The following is a 22858-nucleotide window of genomic DNA, read 5'->3' as shown; positions in this document are numbered from 1 at the left end:
TATTGCATCTCAATGATTGACAGATTATAGCAAATATGTACTCCCTCCGTTCCAAAATAAGTGTCTCAACTTTGTGCAAACTTTAGTACAAAGTTGTACTACTACTAAAGTTGACACTTATTTTGGAACAGAGGCAGCTAAAAAAATGATCCATGCAGTCCCTAGCCCTTGAACCGTGAACCTGACAAGGCTTCAATTTGCTGGCAACGTTCGAGCTTCCTAATAAATGAAGTTTGCAACCTTTTGACCATCGGATCATTTTGTGCAGTTTCACCAAAATCGAGATGAGCATCCCTGTGGCAAAGAAATTGAAGAAGCGTGATTAGAATAAGATTACTAGGACTAGTTGATGAGACATAAACTCATCACAAATACAGTACGTAGAAGCCAGTAGAGGTATCAGGTATGTGCGGGGCAAAGAAGTAGAGAAATATCCACAGGGAGTGATGTGGGCAGCTGGAGCAGTGGTGCAAGCCGGCTGTAAAGGGAGTTGTACCTGAGGGACGTAGCTCAACCTTGAGGAGGGCGGCGGGAGGCGGCAACTTCCCACGTCGCGGCAGTGAGCAAGGGACGAAGGCAACCTCACCGGCTTTGTGAGAGAGAACGGCAGGGACCCCTGATCGGGACGTGCCGACAGTGGGTTTTCACCGTCGGCGACGGCCACCGTATCTACACTAAGCATCCACCCCTTCCCCAAGCGGACGTGATCCGCCGGGATGTTAGAGATGTGGCCACAGTCGTTTTGTGCGAGAGAGTCTGAAGAGAGCAACCCCAGCAAGCAACCATGTAGGCTTTCCCGTCCTGACTATGTATATAGTGGAGCGGTTTCCTTTTCTCTCCATATGAACCTATCATATTGCGTACGTGCCACTGAAGAAAAAAAAATATTTATAAATGACGCGGCACCTACTACCCGTTCTCCTATAACCTTGCGCTTGGCATCTCCAAAATATTAACCTTGCGATTGGCTCTTCGCCTCTTCGGGAAGTCGAGCAATAATGGTAGTGCAGTATATATCGTTCTGGCTATATGAGACCGAATGAATTGCTGCACGTCCACCACGTGGGAGAGGGTCGAGGGGCGAGGGAGAGTGCTACTACATACGGAGCAAAATGAGTGAATGTACACTCTAAAATACGTCTATATACATCAGTGTTTGGAGTATGTACTAGTACTCCCTCCATTCCACAATGTAGTGCCTATAGATTTTTATGAAAGTCAAACTTTGCCAACTTTGACCAAGTGTATAGAGAAAACTGTCCACATCTACAATACCAAACATGTACATTCTGAAAATATAACTCACGAAGTATCCAATGATGTGCATTTGGTATTCTAGATGTACCTACTTTTCTCTATAAATATGGTCAAAGTTTGTAATGTTTGACTTTTGCAAAAATCTATAGGCACTACATTATGGAACGGAGGGAGTAGTTCATATTGAAATCTACTAAAGGACATATATATTCCAAACAATATGATATAATCTCTATAACCAAGGTAGTAGGGACGAGGAGTAAACGGAGGGAGTAGTAAATTTTTCTCCTCGTCCTGCGAGCCACCGCGCCCGTGGACGGGGGAGACGGCGTACTAAGCAAGCTTCTCCTCGTTCTGCGAGTTGACGGGACACATCAAAAGTACTCCAGTGTATAGAGCCTTGCCTCTAAGGTAGGCCCCACATGGTTTGCCTCTTTTTTTAATTTAACATAACGCATCAAGTCGCAATTTGTTTGTTCACCCGTGGTAGACGATCCTCGCTCCACCAAGTGGACAACCAGTACACGTGCCAAATTACCACATGGGCTGCCTTTTTAGTACAGAAATGAGCTCCACCTTGTACCCGCGCGGGTGTGGTTGGGAAAGAGACGGGAGTACGTGCGCCGTGCATGCACCTCTTCTCTTCATGCACGTCCCCCACCTACGTGGGTGTGTGTGAGAGATACAAACCGCGTTCGTGAGTGTTTTTTGTTTTGTGGTGGGGGTGGGGGTGGGGTGGGGGTTGATTTCATGAATTATTTGTGGGAATATGTGTCGATGACATCTCAAACAAAATTTTGCATGCAATGTGTGTGAAATGGAGGCCTATCCCTATCATACATAGAGGGTCGGGCAATCCATGAGAAGAGAGGGAGGGGTCATAGCTATCAATAGAGTCGAAGAGAGGATCAAGTACGGGTGGGTGCGAGATCGATGAAGAGAGCCATCGAAATTGTGTGTTTGTGCAAGTCAAAGATATAGGGCGACTGGCCTACCGGAACGTCAGAGGGCACATGTCAAGTTTGTGTGTGGCAGGGAGACATGACTAGAGCGCTTGATGTATCGGTGTGTGTGGGGGGAGGGGGTGGGGGAGGGGTAGGAAGAGGCCTAACTATAGAGGTAGAACGACTCGTATATGTGTTGAGAAGGAGAGACCCAGCTATGTCTTGAGGGAGATCGGTCGACATCCATACATAACTGAAGGACGGGAAATATGATGGGAGAGAGAGAGAGAGAGGAGAGAGAGAGAGAGGGAGGGAGAGGGAGGGAGAGGGGTAGAGTGCTGGATGGGTGATGGAGTTGCTTCTCGGAGATGTTGGGAGAGGCCTACTAGACAAACTGAGGGTGGAACTGCAATGTTATCAATAAGAGTGGGGATGTGTTTCTGTGTGTGCCTGTGCGTGATAGATCTATCGGGACGCATCCATGGATGATGAAGGGGAACCATGTGTTTGGTAAGCAAACCTAACTAGATCGGTAGATCAATTGTTGTTTGTCGGAGGAAGGAAGAGACACAACTAATGAGGTAGATCGATCAATGTGTGGGTAAAAACGAGTTATAAGGACCTAGCTAGCTATATGTATAGCGAGAGATCGGTCGGTGTACGTCCATTTGTTAGAGGCAAATAAGGCCCAACGAGACGGATAGATAGAGAGAATGGAGCTAGGAGGTGGTGCGAGAGGCCCAACTACTAGCTAGATAGGGGGAGGAGTGTGCGGTCGTGAGATCGATTAAAATAGAGGTGAGAGTTTACACGTGTGTCTGACCATATGAGAGACACGAGGCAAGGACACATAAAGGAGGAGATTGAAGTTGTGTGTGTGCATAGGCAGGCATCGCTGGAGAGGTTTATCGATCGGTGTGTGTCAGAAAGGAGTTGTGGAGACTCTGGGAGAACGACCTAAAGAAAAAAATGAATGTGCCCAGTGGATAGAATGTCGAGGGAGGGGGAGGGCGAGGAGGGCGTGTGCATGCACGAGAGAAAGTTAGTGGTAGCTACAAAGGTTAGAGGGTTGTGTGGGTGTAAGAGACTAAGAAAGATCATAATTTGATATGAAAGCAGATTCATATATTTGAATAGGAGATCATAGTGTTTTAAACATTGCATGCATGAATATAGCAGTGATACACGTGTTGTGCACATGTTATACCATAATGTGATAATGCATGGCGTTTGCAACTCACGGCTAAATGCCGAACAATCTAAACCATACTATACATCAAACAATCTCACATTTTATTTGAATTTGTGATAATGTGCTGCGTTTGCAGCTTACAACTAAATATCGAGCAATCTAAACAATACTATATATCGAACATTCTCACATTTTATTTGAATTTGTGGTAATGTGTGGTGTTTGCAACTCACATCTAAATACTTGTAGGCGTAGGGGGCGGGGCACCATACATAATGTGATAAACACATTATACATATGAGACATGGTTTAGATTATGAAGATCTAGCTAGAGCTAGAAATGTAATGTGATTTGAAATCAAAATAAAGTGGATTCAAAAAATCTAGTTCGAGTTCATATAGTACACATAGTTCATATGTAACTCGATACTGATCATGTGGTGTGCTGTGAAGATAATACACAAACGATGGTTTAACTTGACAATAATGATGATTGTCGATCTTATTAAAACAAAGAAACAAATTCAAATGCTTTGACTTCACAACAATCATTACTGTAGATCTTATTCAAATTTAGTTCATATTGAAGCGGTAGTATATACGTTTGGAATGCACTTAAACGTTCATTCGAGTAGTAGGTTGCATGCATTATACACGTAGCGAAATATTTTAATTGAACATAACATGAATTCAAAGTTTTGAATGACATTTGTAGTGCACATTGATTTGGTACAGTACATGTTAGGCTTGTCCGGAAATTTCAACCCGCGCCTTGTTAGCCCGAAATATTTAAGATATATCTTTGTCTCGTTGTGCTCCGACAACTCCCTCCATCTCAACCCGTGCCTTGCTATTCTGAAATTACAACGCGCGCGAAAACTCCCACCTCCTGTGAAATCCTGACACACGAAATGCCCGTGGTACCCCTGAACCGAAAGAACCGCCTCAAATCGGTGGGGGTACTTTCATAACTTACCCCACATTTCGGACAAGCGCCTCTCTAAGCCATGGTTCCCCACTGCCATCCCATCCGCCCACCCATTCGTACACTGAGGCCGCGAAAACCCGCGACGAAACCCCACACCCTGCTCCGTCCGCCACCCAGCTGGAGCCTCTTCCCCGACGATGTCGTCCACAGCAACACCTCGACGTCCCTCATCCACCGTATCGGATGAGGATCCGTCATCGATCTCATCGTCCCGCCGGTTCAGCCAACCTGTCCTCCACCTCCAAGGAGCTGCCCTGATGTTCCCCTCGTCTTTCGCGCCACCTCCATTCCCACACCGCCATCTTCACCTGCACCACCGGAAGAGCATCATCATCACCGTTTCCTCGGATGAAGTTGCGGCCTAATCGGCGCCACCAAAGAGGTTGTACACTAATCGCCGCATTTTCTTCTTGATTCGATCTCACGGTGCTGCCGATGCTCGGTCCCGAGCCGACACGGCGCGGCTCCATCCACGGCGGCGTCGCCGGCCACTTCCTCCCCAGCGTCGCTCCCTCGGCGGCGACTTCCACATCAGTAGGAGCTGCTGCTGCTTTAGCTCTCGCTCGCGCTGCTGCTCTGCTCTTGCTCTCGGTCCCCTGCCTGGTCTGCTCTTGCTATTGCTCTTGCTCGCGCTGCTGCTCTCGCTCTTGCTCTTTCTTGCGATGCTGCTCCGATTTGGCTACACTTCAGTCGACTGAATCGACTTTTGGGTCAGTCGATTTCCAAGGGGTGGGCTCGCCGGGGTGAAGGAAGAACCAGCCGCAGCGGGGAGGGGGGCTCGCCGGAGAGGTACCCCACTATCTATCTTAGGGTTCAGGATGGGGGCGGTGGTCGCCAGCGGTGGCCGGGCGTTGGCGGGGCGGTGGCATGGGGATCGCCGGAGAAAAAGCTCAGCACGGGGGGGCCTAGAGGGATGGCTGGGGCGGCGGCGGACCGGCGGTGGGGAGTGTTTTCGAGGCGGGCGGGGCGGCGCACCGCCGGCCGCGGGAGGCGGGGGGCTGCTATTTGGCCGGTGGTGGCTGGCGGCTCAGGGGGGTGGAGGTTGAAGATCGATGAACCGCAGGCCCTTGATTTCGTATCCAACGGCTGCAAAATCGACTGACCAGAGATGAAAAAGTCAGTCGACCGACGTGTAGCCTCACCTTGCTAGTGCGTTCAGTTTCGACAGCAAAATTCAGTGTCGACAGCAAAATTCAGTTTCGACAGTTAGGTTCAGTTTCGACAGTTAAGTTCAGCTTCGACAGTTAAGTTCAGTTTCGACAGTTAAGTTCAGAGATGAGCGGCTGATGTATTTTACATCTAGCACTTTGTGGTTATGTATTTTACGTCATGTATTGGAGATGCTATTAGAATTCCACTCAGGTTAATGTTGTTCATTGTCTCTCTTGTCCTGCTTCAGCCTCGGCGTCGTACAACTCACCGGAGCTGCTCCAACGACAAAACCCTCCATCACAGCGGAGCAGTACCTCGGGCTCCATCTCCGGACGCCTAAGATCTTCTTCCCCTCCTCCGATAGAAAAGTCAGCCGGAACATCCTCACCGGCCAACCCAATCACGCTGAGATCGACATGGCTTCGCCAAAGAGGTTGTACACTTGTTGCATCTCTTTTTTACTCTACATGTTATATATATTGTCCACTGAGCACACGGATTTGTTCCTTTAGTGTCTCCTTGAAATAAAAAACGTAGGAATTTTAATTTTCACTTGTCCTCCTTTTCAAATTCCTATTCATGAAGCACAAGACTAAGAGATAGTAGCATAATAGCATTATAACCGTACATTTTCTTGTGGTTTGACTTAATCTCACCATGCTTCTTTGCATCCTGTGATCTTCCAATTGTTGTGAATCAAACACCCAGATTGGCAGAATCCTGTGTTTTTAAATTCTCTGTTTTGCACGTGCATTCCTATCCTATTCCTGTCTATTTCCTATCCCTGCATTGTTGGAATCCTCCAATTCAAACGAGCCCTTACAGAATTACTTCTCTTACAGATAGTTGTCAAAGAAAACCTTGCGTGGTTTGTCCCGCTCCTGCTGCGCTGTCGTCCACCCCAGCTCAGCTGCTCCAACGACAGAAGGGTCCAGCACAGCAGGGATCCGGCCTCCAGACTGTCTTTCGCCGCCTCAGATCTTCTTCCCCGCCGCTGGCAGCCATGAAAACTGCATTACCATCATCAACCGAGCAGATGACCTCGAGGACTACACGGGTCCGCAAGAGAGGTCGCACTCTTTCGTGTCTGCTTACGTTATGCATCGCTTAATATTACATGCTACTTTATCGTCCTGTTCACCGATTAGACTCTGAGTCAGCTCCAAACTAATGGTCAAACTTGAGTTTTTAAATGGTTGTGGGGTACATATCGGGGCCGCTATCAATAGTATCTATCTACTATCTGGTTAATCTCCGGTGTCTACTATGAGTTTCATGTTGGGTGGGAACAAACAGTAAAGAAGCCATTATCTGTATTTATTAACTGAAACCATTATCTGCCTGCTATTATTGGGTTTGGGTCTATCCATAGGTTGCTACCATCACTCTGGATTTCTGCATGCACTCCTTACATAATCTCACTATGTTTTATTCCTATGCATGACAGTTATTGTAAACAATGGAACTGAACATGTAGAGCAAAAGAGACGAGCCTTGCGTGGCAATATAATTTCATGCAGACGTCGCTCCATGGTAGGCGCAAAGGCAGCCCCCCCCCCTCCATGCATTTCAGATTGTAATCAAGAGGAAGATATATGTTCAGAGGGGGATTCAGAAGGAGAAGATAACTCCTATTTACCCCCTGAGGTCTTCGCTCTAACTTGGCATGCTGATGTTGGTTATATCATGCATATGGTGTCTTGCATTGCTTACTTTATACATCAAATATGTCATCTGCTTAGTTTAGACATCCTTTGTGCGAATGCCATCTGTTTAGTTTATTCATCGTTTATGTGAATTATGCAACGCCACCTTGTTTAGCCAGGCATCATATATGTGAATTTTGCAATGCCATCCTGCTTAGCCAGTCATCTTATATGTAAATTATACTAGGCCATCCTTTTTTTTCGTTACATATTACATTCGTCAACAATGTTAGTACATTCAACTGCTCTTCGTGTGCAGCCATTTGACACGGTGATGGCAAATTCTGGAGTGAAAACAAGGTCTTCTGAGCAGACTATGCTATCTGACGAAGCGCATATCTCGCTGGTTACGGATAGCTCCTCAGAGGAGGATTCAGAGACAGATGACCAGTCCTATTCCCCCCCCCCCGAGGTGTATGCTCTAACTTGGCAGGGTTATGTTGCTCATATTGTGCGTATGGTGTCTCGCATTGCTATGCCATTTGATTAGTTTAGACATGCTTTGTGTGAATGCCACCTGTTCAATGTCTAATTACCATATATGTGAATTATGCATTGCCATCTTGTTGCAAGACATTATATATGTGAATTATACAATGCTATCTTGTTGCAAAGGCATTATATATGTGAATTATGCAATGCCATGTTGTTTAGCCAATCATCATGTATGTGAATTATATCATGCTATCATTTTTTTGTATTATGTGTTCCATTTGTCGACAACGTTTGTATATTCAACTACTCTTCCTGTGCATCCTCCATTTGAAGCGGTGATGGAAGTATCTGGAGTGAAAACAAGGTATTCAGAGCAGACAATGCTACCTGCTGAAGCAGACATCTTGCTGGCTACAGAGAGCTCCTCAGAGGAGGATTCAGAGACTGATGACCAGTCCTATTTCCCCCCTGAGGTCTATGCTCAAACTTGGCAGGGTTATATTACCCATGTCATGCATGTTGTCTTGCATTGCTTAGTGTTTACATCATATATAGATTGCCATCTGCTTACTTGCTTACTATATAAATCATATATTTGAATTATATCATGCCATCATGTTTACATAGTACATACACATCATCTATCTGAATTATGGCATGGAAACCCATTTAATAAAGACATCATATAGTTATATCATCTCATCCTGTTTAGTGTTTACAGTCATCATATTTAGAATTATGGCATTCTATCCATGAATGTATGTGAATTATGGCATGCCAACCTATTTAATAAACACATTATATAGTTATGTCATGTGATCCTGTTTACATAGTCTCATATTTTGAACTATGTCTTTCCATCTTTTTTAGTTAGCCATCATAATGTGAAATTGTGTCATGCTATCCTGTTTAGTTAGCCATCATATATGTGAAATTGTGTCATGCTATCCTGTTTGGTTAGACAACATAAATATGAATTATTTCATGCCCTCTTTTATTCCCCACTATCCATTGCACCTGTCTATCATACAATGTCTATACTTTCAATTACTTTTCTTGTTTATCAGCCATTTGAATTGGAGAGCGTGATGGCAGTATCTAAGGGAGTAACAACACGGTCTTCAGAAAAGATAGTGCTACCAGTTGATGCAGATAGAACCACGGTTGTACTTGCCCAAGGACCAGATCCACCACACATAACCCAGACTCTCGCAGATTGTACCCCTACCCAGTTGGACAGAGAACCAGCTACACCCCTTCTAACCCCAACCCCGGCAGATAGTAACCCAGTTCCAGTTGACACAGCACCGTCTCCACCACAGAGCACCCAAACACGAGCGGTTAGTAAGGGAACTATAGTGCCCAAAGCACGAGGACCACCACTTCGAATCCCAACTCAACGCTTAAAGGAGAAGAAGATTTGTTCTCAGGTTAGGTTCTGTAGCTATGGTTCATACTCCTTTGCTCTTGCATTACTGTATTTACTCATACCAACTATTTTGAAATTTGAAGGATGGAATTGAAACTCCAATGGCGCAACAGGTATGTTTTAAACATGTTTCTTTAACTGGTTTGCTGTTGTAACTTGCTCTATGTTGATTTCAGTTTCAATTGAATAAACAGTTATGTTCTCATGTCATGCACATTACAAGTGTTGTTATTGCTCTATGGTTACCCACACTTATATTCTGTCTATTCTGCTTTGTCTTGAACAAATATTATTTGAACTGTGTCTCTATCTTGATTTGGCAACAAAAACTAGAATGGTATAGACCATAAAGTGACCATGGCACATAGATATATGTTTGTTTCATGTTGTTATCCTGTCCACTTTACTACTGAACTCATTTACCAAAATGAGTTTCATATACAACATGGTAAACATGTGATGTGTCTGCTTGTTTCTCTTTTAGAATGCGGAGAAAATATTGGAGAACAGTACCGTGTTATCCAATGGTAAAGGAAGTAATGCAGATAAGGTTCAAGATAGTGAGACATCCCTGATGGTCTCCAAGAAAGCTGATAAAAACTATCTTGACGACAGTGTGGGAACCCAAAAGTCCTATCTTGATGTAGTGTTCGAGTTACTGGCCACTACTGCTGGCACAAGCTCTTCGAACTCGTTGCCTGAATCAGTTTGTCTTCTTGAGTCTCAACTTCAAGTTGAAAGACATCGATCAGATGTGCTGCGACAGGAAGCTGAAGGACTGAGCAAGTCCCTGCAGAATTCAGATGCATATTTTCTGGTGCAACAGCAAGCGCTGGAGGATTTAAGCGCCAAACAAGAGAAAGTTAATAAGCTTGCTAAGCATCTTGCCAGCATTATGGGTACCCAGGATATTGTTTCTTGATATCTTCTGAAGTGGTTTCAGTTTCGGATTTGTTTTGCTGCGGCGTTTATTTGCGCTGGTCGCCAACTTTGGCAAGCAGTGTATATGATGTGCTGCTTTGTTCCCTATATTTGCACTGGTGGCGAACTTTGATGCCCAGTGGATGTAATATGTGTAACAGCCGTGATAGCCTAGCATAAGTTGCTTGCTTATTTATTTCCTTGTTGTCTTGTTTATTTGTTTGCTTGTAGTTAGTGCAGTTCTTTTTAAAACTAGGCCACAATAACCATGGGCTAATATTTACTTTAGTGACACCGGGCCTCCTACGGGCCGTAGAAACAATGGGCCTTCTACGGGCCGTAGAAACAGTAGGCCTTCTACGGGTCGTAGAAACAATGGGCCTTCTACAGGCCGTAGAAACAATGGGCCTTCTACGGGCCATATCATCAATGGGCCTTATACGGGCCGTATGACCATAACGGGCCATCGTTAATAGGCCATATTTGATGACGCTATGAAAACGGCCCAACGTATTAACGGACCACAAACGGGCTGATGTAACCACGGGCTGAATTTGGCCCACAAGCAGAAAATGACAGTAACGGGCCGTAAGTAAATGAATGCTGGAAATGAGCCCAAGAATAAATGGGCTCTGAGAAGGCCGAAAGATAACATTTGCTGGAAACGGCCCAACTGAATAACGGGCCCTTAATGGGTATAAAGTGATATACTGTTCATTACGGGCCAGTTTCACCATGGGCCGTTAGTGGGTGTAAAGTGATACACTGTTCATTGCGGGCCAGTTTCACCACGGACCGTTAATAGGCCAAGAGTTACATAGGGCCTCATATGGGCCGAAAGACGTCATGGGCCATACATGGGCCAGAAGTGAAAACGGGCTGGAATCATATTGGATGGCCCAGATGACGCTACTGGGCCTAATTCGGATAGGGCGTAACGGGCCTTGGGTTAGCGGTTTGTAAATGGGCTATATGTGAACAGGCCATTAACAGGCTTTCCATGGGCCGGCCCGCCACCTTTTGACCAAGTCAAACGGGCCGGCCTTTTCACAGGAATGGGCCTCTGTTGGGTCGTGCCACGTGTCGACGTATCATAGGCGCCTTTTGTCCAATGAGTGGATGACATCTGTCCCAACGGTGAGCCGACACGTGTTTCCTCCAGCCAATGATGATTTTACACGTGGAAAATCCCCATTGGTCGGGGCTGTTAACGGGTTATCGGATCCAAAACCCGACCCGATAGCTTAACGGCGTTCCGTCACGGTGGATGCCACGTGTCGGTCACCCTTGATGAAAGCACTTCTGTGACGCGCGATTTATCGTCATGGAAGTCGACACTTCCGTGATGATAATTTTGGTAATGTCATGGAACACTTCTACGACAGCACAGGTATGACTATCTTGATTCTGTCATAAATTTGTCATGGATGTACATGCATGACAAAAAACGCGACCTACTATGACAAACACGTATCATCACGGAAGTGTATTTTTTTGTAGTGCTTGTGGTCTTGGTCTTGTTGCTCCGGAATGGAAACCCTTGGGGGATTCTTTGGGAACCCGCGTCTGTCCTTGCTCCATTAGCACCGAAAGGGAAACTGCCTCCTTTGCGCCCGCTGGCGCCCGCCTGGCCTTGGTCATCACGGCTTATGTCGTCATAGCCTCGTGAGGCTGGGTACCTTCATAGAAAACTCCGCTCCTCGGGAGGTAGCCTGGGGAGGCCACTCCCTCTGGAGGTCTTTATGTCATTCGCCTCGCGAGGCCAGGGGGCCCTCGCGAGGGTCTTGTCTTGGAGGCCTTGCTGCTGGGTCGTACCAGGCCGTCGAAGGAGCCACTCCGTGGGCCGCAGGCACGCAAGTCTGGGTACCCTGATTCCCAGAACGTCGACAATACTATAATAGCATGGAACAATCAAAAACTATAGATACGTTGGAGACGTATCAGCATAAGCCCGTTGGATGCCTTCCAAGCATGCTGACCACTTCCAGCACAGAACTTGGGGGTCGACATCTTGAAGATGGGCCACCAGGTTGAAGAAGCTGGTCGGCAACAGCTCGGCTGTCCAAAGGTGAACACGGAGGTCCTCCATGGGTCGGCCTCTCCATGCAATAGAGCTGCATCAACTGCTTCACCTGGTCATTCAGCAGCGATGGATGCGATGGCGCCTGGAACTGCCGCCAAAATGCCCTCTCAGTGGTGTGACCCTCTTGGGCGCCGAAGTAGCGACCGGTGTCGGACGCACTTCTCGGCAGGCCGGCGAAGGCGTTTGAGGATCGGCAGAGTTAACTAAGCTTGACAGACCTGTTGCAGCCAAAAAATACACTAAAGTAAGTAAGGCTTACCAGTAGCACGGTCTGCTTCACTTGCTAGAGCACCTCGCGATCTTCTCGGGCCTGGGTCTGGACCTCGGCATGTGCTAAGCTCAACTTCTCAATCTCGGTGACCGTTTTCTTCTAATCCTGCTGAAGAGTGTTGCATTCCACATACAATCCCTTCAGGCTGTCCTCGACCTCGAGGACCCGAGCCTGATCCTTGTCGTGGGCTACCTTCTCTTCTGCCAGCTCCTTTCTATCCTTCGCCGCCACAACTTTCTGTTGCTCGGCTTCCTGCCGAGCCTTTTTCAGCTCGGCCTTCAGGGTCTCAAGCTCCGGGCCAAAGCTGGCATCGAACATCTCGGCATTAGAATGAGCTAAAATGAATACAAAACAACATTATCTAAGAATTAGGATTTCATCTACCTTGGGCCATCTCGATCTGCTTCTGCATCAAATTGAGGTCCTCCTCGGATCTCCTCAGCTTCCGGTTCATCCCCGCTAACTCCTGGAGTTAGAGCTCGGAGCACAAGCCGAGGCCTACAGATATAATTAGACATTAGTCTCACGACATCGATTTCGATCCTTTGTTCAGCTTTTTAAAACCAAACCAGAGTCTTGGGGGCTGCTGCATCTTCATTTTTCATATGTGTCCAAATTGACCTCCAAGTTAGTTTTTTGAAACTAACTTGGGGCTCAGGGGCTACCGCTTGTTACGCTTTCATGTGTATTGTTTGCAATTTTATAGCCTTTGGACAATGTTCTTCCAGTCATGTCCGGAGAGGGCTACTGTATGGGGAAAGTGTCAAACTAATTACGAATGATAAAGAAGGTAAGCAGGGATGTGTGACACATACCTCAAATCCTATGAAGATGCCATTGAAGACCTCATGCGTTCCGACCTCTACGGAATGAAAGCCGCTCAGCGCCGCACCGATGAGGACATGTTGCTCTTTTGGGATGGAGGAGCCCTCTAAGGACACCTCCATCTCATCGGGCCACCCCTTGTGGACCTGCCCTGGAGCAGGAGGGGTGGGCGGCGGCACCTTAAAAACCCCATCGTAGTGGTGGGGACGGAGGCCTCTGGCTGCTGTTCAGGCGATGGATTCGTGTGGGCCGAAGACTTTGCTCGACCTGGTTCGCCTTCTTTGGCCAAAGGGACTCCCTCCCCTTGGTCCATAGGGGCCGAGGTCTGGACATAGTGTATTACCTCTTCAAGAGGTGTCGAACCTAGGTAAATATTGTCCCCTTTGTCTCCTGTTACCCACAGATCCGAGGTCCACAGCTAGGGACCCCCACCCGAGATATTCCAGTTTTAGTACCGACAAGCGCGAAACAAAACTTTGCATGTGAAAATATGCCCCAAATAGGCTAAGCCAATGTGAAAAATAGCTATGGCATTGGTATTTTTCACATTGTCTTAGCCGATTCGAGGGAATTTTTCACAGACAAAGTTATCACCAACGCCATAGCTATTTTCACATTGTCTTAGCCGATATGGGGGAAATTTTCATAGGGAAAGTTTCTTTTCGCGCTATTTTTCATGTAGTTGTTTTTCAACCAATGGTCTAATTGAATTTCTGAAGTTCAATACAAATGGTGAATAATAAAAGATATGGTCAATACGAGTGATGTTAAGTAATAAAAGATATATAAAATCAACTGCCCCATCATTTTTGAATTCTCTCGACAGAACTTTCTACATCCAACAACGTGCTTTGGCTTCTTTTCGTACACTTCGTTTTGAGCTGGACTTCATCTTCTTCTTGATAAATGCCAGATTGTTGGTCATCATGGTTATCTACATATTCCTTCTTGGACAGGTCCTTATCACTCGGTTCTATCTGCCTTTTGTACAAAAGGTTTCTCACTTCCTGAACCTCCGCACAGCCTTCCTATCCATCCAGGTGCTTTTCATGTTCAGCCTCGTTCTTCATGCCTTCTTCTGGCTCATCATCATAGTCCGCCCCTTCGACTTCGGCATCCTCCTCATCCTCATCATGACTTGTCCACCATGTGTAACCAGGCATGAAACTGTGTTTCAACAAGTGCATCTTTAGACGACTAGTAGAAGGGTCAATCAAAACTTCGGTTTTGCACTTCTTACATGAAAATAATATCTTTGTTTCTTACTTGTGATTCATATCATCCAACGCCACCTGGAAGAACTCATTTATAGTTCGACCCATATGTATATGTAAGAATCGTTCACTTCATACAATTGCCTAAAAGAAGGGTCAAAAAATATTTCAGCATTACTACCTTTTGCTAAAAATGGAAACCGAAAATTGGGCATATTACCTAGATTAGATAGTCGTAGATAGATCAAATCGAGAGCAGAGGACGGCAGAGATACAAGATTGACAAAAGAAATAGAAGAGATAATGTTGAGATCTTGAGCTAGCCACAACTATATATATATATATATATATATATATATATATATATATATATATATATATATATATATATATATATATATATATATATATATAGAACTGCATATACTTATGGCGTGTGACCGTTTGGAACGTTATCACAATATTTGTGAACTGGTTGTGGACCCCATATCATATGCTCATGACGTCCAAAAAAAATCCCCTGCCACAAGTATAAAAAGTAGTGTTGGTGTGGATATTCTTGCGATGTCAGCAATATTCCACGGATGGTGAGGATGATGGGACCAACATACAAGTGGCGTTCCCTGAAGTTCCTATGCCAGCAATAAGCTCATAGCGATGACGTGTGAATTACGCCGACGCCCAGCATTATTTAAAAAATATAGTGATGCCGTTGATGGAAAATGGGGCGCCACCAATAAAAGTTGTGGCTAGCCATTTTTCCACTAGTGTGGTCCTTTCCCTTCTCAACCAAAAGCGGTTTGTTACCTAGTATTTTTCCTCATTCAACGAGGACATCTTTTTGTCTTCATGGGGTAGCCTTTCCTCTAATAGTAAAAGCTACATGTGGGATGGGGATTAGAAGATCAGCATGCAACGACGTGGAGAGGTGGGCCGGTAGAACAAAGTTGGTTCCAAAATAAGTTATACCTTAGGTCGGCGAGATGTGGCGAGGCCGGCAGCAGGATCTTCCCCATACGACGGCAGCGAGCAAGGGCACAGAGGCCTTTCCGCGCTAGCACTAGCTCACAGAGGATGGTGTGCGTAGGCTTCGTCCCTCGCCAACGGCGACCATGTCAATGCTGCATCTCCTCCCCTTCCCCAGCCGACGGGATCCGGTCAAATCTATGGCCCGGTGAGGAAAGAGATAGAGTGGCCACTATCGTCCTGTTTGGATTTGGAAATGGTGAGAGAGTGAGACGGGAGCAACCCTAGCAAGCAAGCCCTGAAGCTCAAGCCTACATATATAATGGAGTAAAAAATGTTGTCCATAGCAATGGTTTCAAATAGAAATATATAATGCGGGTGTTGTCGCAAAAAAAAAATCAAATCACGCAGAGTAATTCTTTTTAACGTTCCAAAAAAGAGAACTTCAATAACATGCCATGCTTCCAGGTCACGTGTGATTCTCGACCCTCTATTAAGTGAACAAATTAAGGGATGGCTAACGGAGAAAAAGGAGGGAAACCCCCCAAAACGGGGTGAACATAGGATTGAACCCCGGTTGACGCGCCAGTGATATTTGCTCTGCCATGGCAATGCTTTCTTCAGCTATGGTGCTCCAACGGCTCCTACTTCTCTGGTAGCAATCGACCCCCTTGTATGTTTCTTTTCAGCAGGGTATGTTTTGTCGTGGTGCTATAATGGTTGTCCTCTTTGGTATTGTCCAGTGTGGACCGTGTGTGTCATAAACTTATAACTTACAACTTTATAGTACTCCCTCCGTTTCTAAATATAAGTCTTTTTACAGATTTTAATATAGACTACATACGAAGAAAAATGAGTGAATCTACACTCTAAACTATGTCTATATACATCCATATGTAGTGCATATTGAAATCTCTAGAAATACTTATATTTAGAAACAGAGGGAGTATAATGCATGCATGGTTTCTTTTTTTTTTAAAGGACAATCAACACATAGAAAGCTTTGTAATAGATTTCACATGATTAATAAAATAGATAGTACATAGTAACTTGGAGTGTACATAATCCTAAAATAAAATAAATAAACAAAGGACAGTCCAGACATTTAGCAGTGAGCCATAAGATAATACTCTAATACCCCGTCCATGGATATAGCCGGACACATTGTTTTCAGGTCTGCAACCTCTCTAACACACATCAATCGCCGTCATAGGGTCATCTGTGTCTCCAGTATGTTTCTTGCTAGGGGATTTCAGCAATGGCGTCCCAGGTCTTTTCGTTATTTGCTTTGTACCTAAAAGTATCAAAATTAGCATGTCTTAAGTAATAGTTTGAAAGAAAGAAAAGGATGATCCATGAGCAACTACCTAGCAGCCCTAGTATAACTTCTACTTAAAGCTTCCCTCTGAAGACACTTGATAAAAGATGTTAAATCTATAAACAAATAATCAGTTTTGCTAAAGCACATCTAGATGTGCTATAAGTACTGCACATCTAGTAGAATGCAGCAACACCAAATCAAAATCTGTCACAGGAAAAGGGTAACACACGTTTTACTGTTGATGATACAGCAACCTAGCAAATAATAATGTGTTTTCAGATGAGTGATATCATGACCAGCACATCTTATTTTGGATTATCCCCCCTATATACATACATATAGATGTGCATTATCTAATTACTGGTCATGTATTGGAAGTGGCAGACAGTAAAGCAGCAGTACAAAACTAAAATAAAAATACAACTGGTTACCTGGAGCAACTTTGAGATATTTGGAAATCCTGCTTGTTTCATAGTCGACGTACAAACCAGAGGGAATAAACTTGGCCACTTTCTGGACAGTTTTGTTTCTCATGTCAACAGCAAGCACCCATGCCGGTTGGTGTGGGTCGCGGTAGTCAACCTGTTTGAGAAAGAAAACAGTGCCATCGTCTTGGAGGCTCAGCTTGGGTAGGCCAATATAAGGAGCTGTAGCTGGTTCACCTTCAAGACCTTGTAAATTAGAGGAATCAAGATGGTAACGGATGCCCCAACCCTCCCCAGGGAGGGAATTAGTGCTGATGCTCCATACAGTGGCCTTCCAACCACGGGCAAAGTACTCCATTACGACATAGTTGATGGAAGAACCGAGCACAGCAATGTCCCGAGTGGATGCGTCGCTGCCCTTGTCGATGGGTCCTGGCAGTTGGAACTGGCGAAACTTGCGGCGGCCCTTGCCGAGAACGTCCCACAAGACAATAGTTCCAGAGAGATCGACCCAGGCCAGAGTACCCTTTTCTCCTCCGATGAAGATTGTCTTGTGTGTTTGGTATTCGTTGTCGAGGGGCGTCTCGAATACCACGGACGGAGTGGTCCAGGAGGAGGTATTGGAGTGATAGAGGTAGAGTTGACAAGGATAGTCAGATCCGAACCTTTCAGATTGCGCCGCAATGACGTAGCTGCAGTTGCTGCAGTCGTGGCGGCCGGCTCCATGGGGTTGTAGGCCGAACTTGTGGCCGCCGGCTCCGTGGGATTGTAGGGCGAAGTTGTGGACGCCGGCTCCATGGGGATGTAGGGCTAAGTTGTGGACGCCGGCTCGATGGGGTTGTTGTTTGCGGCCTGGGTTGCTGGTGTGTTGGTGTTGGCTGCACTTGCGCACGATGGCAACCGTGCCGTCAACCAAGCAGGGGATGCTGCCGGGTTCCGGGTGCCGAAGGTGCTCAAGCACAGGGACGCGGGGGTTGTAGACGAAGTACTCTTCTCGGGTGCTGTTGACGTAGGCACCGAGTGGGAAAGGATGGCCGGGGATGGGGATGGGGACGCATAGCAGGAGGAGGCTACCGTCCGTCTCGGTGGCGAGGATGCGAGGCGGGTTGGTGAACAGGGGGTCGCCCAAGCCTACGGCGTGGACGCACAGGTAAGAGACGTCCGGCGGGTGGACGGCGCAGAAGGTGACCTGGATGCTACAGCCCTCGAGCTCGGTGTCGAACATAATTGGGGTGCTGGCGGTGGTGCCGTTGATGAGGTTGGCGAAGCAGGCGTAGGGCTCGATGAGGACGAAGGGTGGCCGCTCGCCGCCGTCGTCGATGTAGCCGTGAGCAGGGGGGTTCAAGGACGGCCAACTGATTTGCATGTTGTGTGTCGAGGATTCCTCTCCTCCTGTAAGGTCCATGGATCCCAGATCTAGGTTCGTCTCCGGTGTGTGGGTTGAATTTATGGAGGGGAGGGCGATCAGAGTTGGAGGTGGAGACGGATTTGAGATAGAGTGCGGTCGGCGTCGGAGTAAGGGGATCGAGCAACGTGAGGGGGGGCAGCCGCCTCTTTGGGGAATGAGCAGTGGGTGGGGTGGGCAGGAGCTAGGGTTACGCCGGTAGGATATGAGATCCTTTCAACCCCTACTTTTGGGCCGACGGCGTTTGGGCCGACGGTGGCCGCAGCCTGGAGGTTCTTTCTTTGTGACGGCCCGCCACCCTGGTTAAGCCTTTTCTTTTTTTTGAACAAAACACTTAAAGTTTCACTCTTCCTTTATCCATTCATTCATGACAATTGCCGCACCTCTTACAAGCAGAGGAATCAAGTCCTTTGGAGCCTACCCAAATACTAGGAGGAGCAAATCTAGCCCATTTTGCCAATTCATGAGCTACTCAAGACAAATCCATAAGCCACTAGATTTGCAAAATCTAATGTTGATGGGCGAGCTTCCAGAAACACTAACCGCGGTGCAGTTTGTGTTATAACAGGGATCATCTTGGTAATTCTTTGGAATCATCGTCCATAGTTTTCTCAATTATTTCAAACTTTACTGCTTTAGAAACACCGGCCTTTAGAAAGGCTTTTTCTCTTGCCGAAGATCTTCCGCTCTAGCGCCTGCGTATAGCAATGGATTGCTCATCGATGGTTAGAGCTATCAAGAAAATTTGGGGAGGCCCCCATGATGGTGTCATGGACTAGGGGGTATTCACCATGTCGTCTCCAGGCCAGGAGGGTCGGGCCGAGGACCTCTGTGGCGGTTAATTACTGTGCCTCTTCGGGCAGCCCATGACGTATACAAGGAAAATTTCACAAGACTTGACGCACAAGACGATGACTCTTGTAAATCCTAGGCCTCCGGTGCATTATATAAACCGAGGCTATGCTAGTCAATAGAACATGCATATTTTATTTCCACATACGATCTCGAGCTAAATCAGCCTGTACTTTGTACCCCTAGCAGGACGTGGGATTTTACCTCTTGAAAGTGCTAGTTATCAAGTAGAGTGGAGGTGAATAGGCCATTTTTATGAAAATCTTCAAAGCAAGCAATGTCTTCGAAGATGCGAAAGCAAAACAGTAACTAAACAGAGTATAGCGGAAGGAAAGCTATGCTAGATATGCTATCAATGCAATACTAAGGATGTGAGAAATGAAAGCAGCAAGCAAACTAGATAGCACGAATCACTAATAACAACAAACATGAAGACATGATGGGTTAAAAGGAAATGTCTTCAAGCAGTGTCCTCACACAGAGAGGAGCAAGCAACGGCATCACAATCACTAGTGGAAAAAATAGTTAGCTACAGCTTTAGTTGGTGGTGCCCCATTTTTAATCAACGCCAGCACTAAATTTTTCAAATAGTAGTGGCGTTGACATATTTGGTACGACAGCTTTGTAAGAATATTACTGGCGTGGGCTTTTTATACTACGCCACAAAATTGTGGGCCCAGCTATAATATCCAGTTGGTAGATAATAGTAACATTGGATTTGTTAGGACGTCGTAGGTAATTTGTCTAGTGATGTCGTACATATAGTTGAAACGCCAGCACTAAGTTATTATTATGAGTTTAAATTTTTTAGATTTTGAATTTATTAGTATTTTGAGAATTTCTTTGTAGTTTTGAAACATTCAGTTATCAAAGCAACTGTATTTATTTTGAATTTTATTAGTATTTTGATACTTTATTATTTTTGAAACATTAGTTATTAGTATTTTGAGAATTCGTTTGTATTTTTGAAATATTTTATCAAAGCAAAAAGTTAAAAAAAGGAACTAAGTGGGACTGGCCCGCTTCGATGGGACTAAGTGGGCCGAAGCTTAAACTCCCTCTCATTCTCTATCTCTCTCTTTCGCCTCACACAACCATCGTCGACCCCGCCGCACTCCCACCCCCTCCCAGGTTGTCTCGCAGATCTCCGCCGGCGCCCCCGCCGGCCCACTGCCATCTCGCAGGTCTCCGTCGTCCTCGAAGCCCTCTAGGTTCGCCGGATCTTCCTCCGCCGGTGAGCACCCACCTCCCCATCCTCCGCCTTCGATTCACACTCTAGGTTTAGGATGTGTCAAAATTAGTTAATTAGGATTCATGATTTGGCAGCTCTGCCAATTTTGGGAGTTCTTAATTTTTGGCATGTCAAGCTTATGTACATTCTGGTGTAATAGAATTAGCTTGCCAATTCTGGCAGTTCATAATTTTGCCAATGTTTGCCAAATTTCAACAACAATTTGTGTACATTGCCCAAAATGTTACCAAATCAGTGCCAATTTGGTATTTCATAATTTTGCCCATGTTTGCGAAATTTCAACTACAATTTGTGTACATTGCCCAGAATGTTACCAAATAAGTGCCAATTTAGATGGAAACTGCCATGTGTTTGCTTTAGTGATTTAGAATGGTGTCGTGGTGATCTCACGACAGATGCCATGAGATGGCTAAAAGTGGGGGGCTACGTGAGCATGCCGGTGGGATCCAAAGGCGAGGTTGGCACGCGCTAGTGTGTGACACGAGACGTACCTAGGTTCTGGGCCCTCTTGGGGAGGTAACACTCCTAGTCCTGCCGAATAGATGATATGTGATAGGTTACAGTGTTGCTCCTGGAGCTGTTTGGAGAGGAAGAGGGAACTGGTCCTCTGCCTTGCCTCGTATGAGTGTAAGTGTGTGAGTTCTACTTGTGATCGCCCCACGCATGGAGGCATCCTCCCCCTCCCCCCAGGGTTACAATGGTAAAGATACATGGGCGCGGGACCCTAGTGCCAGTGTTCAGGCGTGGGGCCGCCGGGTCCGTCGGGTGCGGGTACAGCCGGCTGCCCGACACTATGGGATGGCCAGTGTCGCCCAGCTACAGGGATGCGTCGCCTGGACACCGCCCGCCCCGGGCGGGGAGCAGGGCACACTGTTGACATGCCCGCCTTGGCTAGCACAAAGGGCGAGGCACTGTAGCCATGTTCGCCTGTCTTCTGGATTCGTCTTCTCGTGGCCAGCCGGTGTGCACCAGCCGGCTGGGCCGGGCCATGGCATCGGGCTGGCTCGCGCTGGGGAGACGGCGGGTTGGCGAGCCAGATTGAGGGGCTTGACTAGCCCCGATGTTTTAAGGGGATCCAGGTTCCATTGCCTGCCCGGGGGCCACCCCCCCCCCCCCGACAGTAGTCCCTGAAGTTGTGAAGGCTTGACGACTCCAAGTAGGGGGGCCTTCGCAGCTTATCCCCCTGAGAAGGTGGTTGTGTTGATGAAGCGCGCGAACGCCGGGTCCCAGCAAAACCCACTGTGTGCCGGCTCCCGGAAGCCAGATCGCGACATCCCAGCCTGGGCGGGAAGCCGAAACGCCAACCGATTCTTTGACTTGAGAGGGGAGGGCGCGTCTACCGTGACCCGATGCATCGACACGTGGTGAACAGTGGCAGGTGAGGCCCTCTAGGCTGCGCGCGTGATGGGACGCGACGGTGGGCCGGGCCCCACCGCGCTGCGCCCTCGCTCCATGCGTGGGGGGTTGATTGTGGCAACGGCGGGCGGTTGTGCTTCTCGACATAGTTAAGGCACACGGGGAACGTGCCCGCGCAACGCAGGGAAGTGGGAACATGGGCGCAAATGATCCCACTCCCCCACGATCCCCGCGGTTATAAACTAGGAGGGAGGGGAAGTGGCGGAAATGCCCACGCACGCACCCCTGCATCCCCTCCATCTTCTTCTTCTTCCTTCTTCCTTCCGTAGAGCCCGAGCTAACCCAGCCACAGCGTGCGGCTGCCGCCTGAGTGTCGAGCCGCAGCACCCGATGACCTCCGCGCCTGCGTGCGCGCAGCGCCTTCCCTCTCATCATCGCGCCCGCGCCCTCGGAGAGCCTCGCCGATGTCACGATTGAAGGAATCTTAGGAGGGCTACTAGACCAGCGCGACCGACATCCAGTGCCTCCGTGACACCAGGCGGCTGCCGCCAGTGACAGTGGTGGCGACGCGTGCGGCTGGCGGGGAAATGGTGCCGGCACCGCAGGAGGGCGAGCCCGTCATCTTCTATTCTCACTTCATACGCGGGTTCGGCCTCCCCGGCAGTCTCTTCTGCCGCTCCTTCCTCGACTTCTTTGGGCTGCAGCTGCACCACCTAGGTGCCAACGCCGTCCCGCAGCTAGCCGGCTATGCCACACTCTACGAGGGCTATCTGGGCATGATGCCGGATACGGAGCTGTGGGCCCACCTCTTCTTCCTCAAGCAGCAAGGGCCGGCGGTCGGCGTCATGTCCATCTGCGGGGCCG

General features: G+C 47.3%; 1 protein-coding gene across 1 annotated transcript; it reads right to left on the bottom strand.

Moving 5' to 3' along the window:
- Nucleotides 1–16377: 16377 nt before the first annotated feature.
- LOC123069254 (uncharacterized) lies at nt 16378–18707 on the bottom strand. Its single transcript, XM_044492065.1, has 2 exons — nt 17136–18707; nt 16378–16677 (listed from the first exon to the last, which is right to left on the bottom strand). Exons 1-2 carry the CDS (start codon nt 18532–18534, stop codon nt 16571–16573), a joined length of 1506 nt encoding a protein of 501 aa, XP_044348000.1. The 5' UTR covers nt 18535–18707; the 3' UTR covers nt 16378–16570.
- Between the last annotated feature and the right edge of the window lie 4151 nt (nt 18708–22858).

The sequence above is a fragment of the Triticum aestivum genome, chromosome 3B, assembly GCF_018294505.1.
Source record: "Triticum aestivum cultivar Chinese Spring chromosome 3B, IWGSC CS RefSeq v2.1, whole genome shotgun sequence".
In the NCBI taxonomy this organism is placed as follows: Eukaryota; Viridiplantae; Streptophyta; class Magnoliopsida; order Poales; family Poaceae; genus Triticum; species Triticum aestivum.
The sequence above is the reverse complement of the archived record's forward strand: the minus strand, read 5'-3'. Positions and strand labels throughout refer to the sequence as shown.